The sequence below is a fragment of the Chrysemys picta genome, chromosome 4 (genome assembly GCF_011386835.1).
Source record: "Chrysemys picta bellii isolate R12L10 chromosome 4, ASM1138683v2, whole genome shotgun sequence".
Taxonomy (NCBI): Eukaryota; Metazoa; Chordata; order Testudines; family Emydidae; genus Chrysemys; species Chrysemys picta.
In genome coordinates, this window is record NC_088794.1 from 11,007,377 (window position 1) to 11,014,434 (window position 7,058).

The following is a 7,058-nucleotide window of genomic DNA, read 5'->3' on the forward strand; positions in this document are numbered from 1 at the left end:
ACCTCTGTGAGTGGGGATAACAATACCTGCTCCCTTCCTTCTGAGGAGTCCAGTGCCTCCGCTCTGTGAAGAGCAGAGAATAACTAAGACCGCTCAGGGGAAAAGAGGAGCTAGAAGGTCCTCAGTGCTAATACAAGTGTGATCCTCTAAGCAGGGGGGTCATTTTTAGGGAGTCATTTCTGGCCCACAGATGCCTGAAACGTTTGAAAGAGAGACCAGAGTCCAATTCTGATCCAGTTCAGGGGACTCCAAGTGAGTAGCTAATTTAGCAAGGCAACCCAGGCTGCCCGAATTGAGCTGAGGCATGAATGATGCCTGTGTGTGTGTGTGTGTGTGTGTGTGTGTGTGTGTGTGTGTGTGCGCGCGCGTGCTGAGGTGCGAATGATGCCGTGTGTGTGTGTGAACCTCATGAGAGATAGTGACACCAGCCTTCATGCTTCCTCTTTTTAAACAGCTGAATTGCAGAGCACATGTCTTCTGAACCTGTGAGGTCTCCCAGGCTGGAAGAGGAGAGGTGGGAGGAGATTTGTGGGATTTGAGGAGAGCTATGAGAAGCAATGGGGTAAAGGAGTGGGATTGGGTGCCTTGAGGCATCTGGCCCCAGGGGTGGCGTCTTACCCATCTCACAATGTTGCTCATTGTCTCCCAGCAGAGCATGAGACAGCGGGACCAATGCCCCCAGGGAACCGCACAGTGGTGACGGAGTTTGTATTCGTGGCCTTTCCCACCCGTCCGGATCTTCAGACCCTGCTCTTCATGGGAGTCATCCTGGTCTTCACAGCCACTGTGACAGGGAACCTGATCATCCTGGTGGTGATCCGGGGGGATGCCCGTCTGCACACCCCCATGTACTTCTTCCTGGAGGCCCTGTCCATCATCGAGCTTGGCTACACTGCAGCCATCTTCCCGCAGATGCTGGTGAATGCCCTGCAGGAGAGGAAGAGAATCAGCTTTGGGGGCTGTGGGGCCCAGATGTTCTTCTTCCTTGGTCTGGGAAGCTCAGATTGCTTCCTGCTGGTGGCCATGGCCTATGACCGGTACGTGGCCATCTGCCACCCACTGCACTACACACTCATTATGACGCGGCGGCTCTGCCTGTGGCTGGTGGCCGCTTCGCTGGCCCTTGGAGGACTGCTTTCTCTGCAGATCACAGTGCTGATCTTCCGCCTCCCCTTTTATGGCTCCAGTGGGGTCAACCATTTCCTCTGTGACGTCAACCAGGTGCTGAAGCTGGCCAGGACCGACACCCACTCCGAGGAGATCGCCCAGTTCATTGCCAGTGTCCTGATAGTCATTCTCCCCTTCCTCCTGATCTGTGTCTCCTACGTCTACATTATCACCACCATCCTGCGCATCCGCTCGGCTGAGGGCCGGCGCCAGGCCTTCCACACCTGCTCCTCCCACCTCATGGTGGTGCTGCTGCAGTACGGCTGTCTCAGCTTGGTCTACTTGCACCCGAAGGGCAGCTGGTCGGATGAACTGGACCGGTTGATCTCACTGGGATACACATTTGGAAGCCCCATCTTCAACCCTTTGATATACAGCCTGAGAAACAAGGAGCTCAAGGAGGCCATTGCAAAAGTCTTCAGGAGACGAACAGGGTAACAGCTTTGCAGAGGATACAGGTCAGCGTGGGAAATGACATCTTGGATCTCCCACCGTGAGTAGCTGCCTTTAGTCCACCTCACTGAGTATCCTGCCTCCTGCAGACCAGTAGCCCAGCCCACTTCCTGCTTCATTGGACCAGGTTAACGATCCATCCAGTCTGGGATCTGGACAGATGCTTCAGAGGAAAGCAAAAATCAATCCAAGCTACAGAATAATGCATCTGGACTCATCTAGATTTGTGTACTGTAGGTGACAGGGTGGGATTTTTTTCTCAGCCCCATAGGCTAACTCATTTCTGCTGTGGAAAATACAAATTGGAACCCTTTGAATTTTCATCCTGGCTGGATTCACAGCAGATGCTAGTCGTAAGATTCTGCTGACGCTTAACTAAGTTACTTCACTGTGTTAGGTGGATTCTCTCTGAGAGAGACTTGGATGTCTCCAGTGAAAATTCTTTTAGCATGCAGAGCTTCAAGATTCTTGTGTAAGCAGGGTCTGAATGAATTCTCCCCTGACAGCTAACTGGGAGGGGGAGAGACTTCAGGAGCAAACTGTATTTAAATGAACATACCTACTCTGCTCAGATATCCGGAAGATAGAGCAGTGTTGCTCAAAGTAATCAACTTTGGCTGGTGGTGGGTTACAAATCACTTTAGTACTGAATGCAGGAATAGTGAATTGCTGTTATCAATATTGTTGTCATTATTGTATGAATAAAGGGGAGCAGAACTGTGCTCAACCTGTCCCAAATGAGGGGGTCACCCTCAGCTGAAAGGACCTTGTTAAGCCAAAACAACGAGGAGTCCTTGTGGCACCTTAGAGACTAACAAATTTATTTGGGCATAAGCTTTCGTGGGCTAAAACCCACTTCATCAGATGCATGGAGTGAAAAATACAGAAAGCAGTATAAATATTACAGCACATGAAAAGATGGGAGTTGCCTTACCAAGTGGGAGGTCAGTGCTAACGAGGCTAATTCAATTAAGGTGGAAGTGGCCTCTTCTCAAGAGTTGACAAGAAGGGGTGAATTTTAAAGGAGGAAAATTACTTTTGTAGTGCTAACGAGGCCAATGCAATCAAGGTGGACATCACCCATTTCCAACAGGTGACAAGAAGGTGTGAGTATCAGCAGAGGGGGAAATTATTTTTTGTACTGACCCATCCACTCTCAGTCTTTATTCAGGCCTAATTTGATGGTGTCCAGTTTGCAAATTAATTCCAGTTCTGCGGTTTCTTGTTGGAGTCTGTTTTTGAAGTTTTTTTTGTTGAAGAATTGCCACTTTTAAGTCTGTTATTGAGTGTCCAGGGAGATTGAAATGTTCTCCTATTGGTTTTTGGATGTTACAATTCTTGATGTCTGATTTGTGTCCATTTATTCTTTTGCGTAGAGACTGTCCGGTTTGGCCAATGTACATGGCAGAGGAGCATGGCTGGCACATGATGGCATATATCAACATATATATAACTTCAGGTGCTCAGATGGTGGAGCAAGCAAGGTGCCTTCTTCCCCAGGTGGGAAGAGAACTCACACAGATGCACCTCTGACCCCTGGGTCCTCACTGACCAAGGACAACCACTGTGAGCGGGGTATGGTGAGGGAGCAGAGCGGGGTGCAGTAAAGGAACTTTTGGTTGTAGAACTCACAAACATGAGGCAGAAGACACTGCCCCACACACTCTGGAGTGGGTGTCCTGCTCACGGCTTTATGATTATGAATGGCATTTTCCCTAATTAATGTCGGGTGACTTCTCTCCTTTCATTAAAAGTTTCTTTTCTATACTCAGACTCTGTGCTTGCAAGTGGGGAAGTATTGCTTCTCAGAGACGCCCAGTAGTGGTGTGTAATTTTCCCAGGTTACTGGGTGGGGGCTTGTAACGATGCTGCCTTTGGTGGGACACTGCTGAGAGTACCAATTCAAGACAAATTGTTTAGAACAGGGCAGTTACAGCCCAAGGCAGGGTTCCTTTTTCACACCAAGGCAAACCAAACCAGCCAAACAGAGAAGATTTCAGTTTTACCCCACTGGCTAACCATAAGTCATACAAGCAATTCCCGTAGACACTCCAGTTTCCCAGTATTACCACCAGTGCCACTCGTTATGGGGACAAACGGTTATGAAAACCAATACACCAGTAAAAGAAAAAAGGGTTCTCCCAATCCCAAAGGGCCAAGCCCCAGACCCAGGTCAATATACAAATCAGATCTTACCCACAAATCACACGTTGCCAATCCTTTAGAATCTAAAAGTTTATTCATAAAAAGAAAGAAATATAAAGGAGAGTTAGAATTGGTTACATGGAATCAGTTACATACAGTAATGGCAAAGTTCTTGGTTCAGGCTTGTGGCAGTGATGGAATAAATTGCAGGTTCAAATCAAGTCTCTGGAACATCCCCCGCTGGGATGGGTCATCAGCCCTTTGTTTAGAGCTTCTGTTTGTAGCAAAGTTCCTCCCGAGGCAAGAAGCAGGATCGAAGACAAGATGGAGGGGTTTTCAGGGCCTTTTATATCCTCTGCCCGTGGAAGGTCACAGCAGCAAGATGGAGTTTGGAGACACATGGGCAAGTCACATGTCCATGCATGACTCCGTTCTTTACAGGCTGACACCATTGTTTACATGTTAGTTTGAACGTTCCCAGGAAAGCTCAGATGTGGATTGGCGTCTCCCAAACTCCATTGTCAGTTGAGTGTTTCTTGATTGGGCATTTACTGAGAATAGTCCTTTCTCAAGAAGCTGACCAAATGCTTCACTGAGGCTACTTAGAATCAAACCACATTGAAATGCCAGGACATAGCCAATATTCATAACTTAAACTACAAAAATGATACACACATACAGATAGTGTAATCATAACCAGCAAATCATAACCTTTCCATAAACACCTTACATGACAACCTTTGTACAGTATTTGCGGCAAATATATAACAGCGGTTGCAACAATGATCGATACGATCACAGGTTATGTCAGTAACGTCACAGGGCTCGAGCCAGTTCTGTGCTGTATTGTTGAAAAGGAACCCCTAGCTATTGAACCCGGCCCTGATTGCTGCTGGCTCCACCTGGCAGAAGGGTTCCATTTTGGGGGGGCTCATCAGGGCTACTGGGTCAGTGCCCCTCGCAAACACTCCTGAGTGATCCACTAAGTTGGGGAAACAATCGTGCTTATATTTTGGGGAAATCACTGTTTGTATAATTGCTAATGTGTCAGGTTTGTTGGGCCATGACTCAGCAGCCCCTAGCTCGGAGGCTGCAGCCTTGGCCAATGATTGGGCAAAAGCCCTGGGGCAAACATTGGAAAAGGTTGTGTTGTCCCATGCTACATCAAGCTCCTACCGTAAGTTAAGGTTACTTGCTGGGGGTCCCATTCCCCAAACCTGAAGAAGAGGAGTTTGAAGCCTGGTTGGAACATACCACTGAAATGCTGCAGGAGTGGGCCGTACCAGATGCAGGAAAGCGAAGATGTCTAGTAGAGAGCCTCAGGGGCCCAGCATTAGACGTGATTTGCACCCTGAAGCTCACTAACCCTGGGATTGGGGGGAAGGATTCCCTAGAGGCCCTCGATCACACCTTTGGGAGCATAGAGGGCTCCGAGGACAGTTATTGTAAGTTCCTTAATTCCCGACAGCGAAGGGGCGAGAAGGTTTCAGCCTATATGCGGAGGCTGGAGAGGCAGCTTCAGAGAGCTGTCCAGAGGGGAGCAGTGACTTCTGAGCAGATGGATCCAACCAGACTGGCTCCAATTGTAAGAGGAACTCCATGTCAGAACCTGATTCTATTTCATCTCCGGTTAAGAGAACGACAGGAACACCCCCCAAGTTACTCCCGGCTGATAAAAGAGGTCAGAGAGGAGGAAGAAAGGCAGGCTGCCAATGAGTTTTGGGAAGCCCAAACATCTGAGCCAGCCAGCACAGCATCCCTATGAACAGGCAGTGTACTGGTGGTGAGCACCAGAGAGGAACTGGCCCAACAAATGCAGGTCCTGACAGAACAGATAGCTGGGCTGCAAAGCACCATTGACCGAGTTAAGACTTCCAGGCATAAGGAGCCTCTGGCTGTGGTGATGGAGAAGTCAGCATTTAGAGCCACCATCCCACCTGGGCGAAGGGGGAAAGGACAATTCTTCTGCTACCACTGTGGTCAGGATGGACACAGTGCTGCCAAGTGCCATAATGAAGACAATCCCTCCTTAGTGTTTGGAAAGCTGAGGATCAGTGGGGAGGGGTTGAGGAACTGCCGAAGGGTCTGGAGACAGGGGCTACCCAGATCCAAAGGACTTGAAGGCTCCCCTAGAAGAGACTGTCCAGCTGGGATCCCCTCAGGACTGATAGGGCCTTGAGCAGAGGTCACGGTGAGGATTCAAGGGGCGGAATGTAAAGCCGTGCTTGACACTGGATCTCAAGTGACTATTATATTTCACTCATTCTACCAACAGATGCTAAGGTTCCGGCGGTGATTTAAAGGGCCTGGAGCTCGGGCAGCGCTTTAAAGGGCCCGGGGCTCCCTGCAGGGGCCGGAGCTCCGGGCCCTTTAAATCCCCACCTGAGCCCGGCTGCCGGAGCTCTGGCGGTGATTTAAAGGGCCTGGGGCTCCCCGCAGTGGCTGGAGCCCTGAGCCCTTTAAATCACCGCTGGAGAAGCCGGTCCAGTCCGGCACGGCGTATTGACTCTTGCTGGTACGCTGTACCGGACCGGACTGGCTTACTTTCACCTCTGCTCCAAAGAAGACACAAGAGAAACGCAGACATCAGAGTTCATGGTTACAGCCGGGTGACATTTTTCAAATTAAACCTTTTTTTGTGAAATATGCAGATTCCTCAACACCAGAACGGTTCATGAATTCTTGATCATTTGGCCAAACTGTTCGTTTTGGGGTGGATGGGTGTGGGAAAGGGAATGGGAAAAATTGAACTGTTTCGATTTTTCATTTTGAAATTACTTTTCATGTAAAAAATTCCTTTACTTTTTTTTTTTTTAAATTCCAACCCATTTTTAAATGTTCAAAAGTGAAGCAAAGCAGTTTGTTTGACCCGAACTTAAATTGAAAAAAAAATATTTGATTCAACAAACATTTCAAAAGCGTTTTATTTTTCATCAGACCCACAACTATTTTTTTCTAACTTTTCAAAATTGCCAACAAAGAAATAAACCTGTTATTTGCCCAGCTCTGTTAACGAACATATATAGCTCCTTTGCGCACACACAACATATTACAGAAATGCACTGAGAAATCTGCCCTCCATGTTTTGTAGGTATATGGAGAAACTGAGGCGGGGGGGGGGGACTGACATATGCAAGGAAGTGAGAGCCAAAACCAGGATGATATAATCAGGAGTCTTTGGCTCCTAGCCCGGTGCTCAGCCCACTAGTCCACACGTAGTTCTATGTCAGGGGTAGTCAATAGACGGACCGTGGGCCAAAGCCGGACCACCAGACACTTTTGAACGGATCTCA

At 48.5% G+C, this 7,058-nt stretch overlaps 1 protein-coding gene across 1 annotated transcript; it reads left to right on the forward strand.

The window, feature by feature from the left end:
* Positions 1 to 672: 672 nt before the first annotated feature.
* On the forward strand, positions 673 to 1,605 carry LOC101953520 (olfactory receptor 10Q1-like). The gene has a single exon (XM_005295033.2). It carries the CDS (start codon positions 673 to 675, stop codon positions 1,603 to 1,605), a length of 933 nt encoding a protein of 310 aa, XP_005295090.2.
* The last annotated feature ends 5,453 nt before the right edge of the window (positions 1,606 to 7,058 follow it).

Excerpts from the sequence above, each read along its gene's own strand:
- LOC101953520 (XM_005295033.2), top strand. The coding sequence starts at position 673 with ATGCCCCCAGGGAACCGCACAGTGGTGACGGAGTTTGTATTCGTGGCC.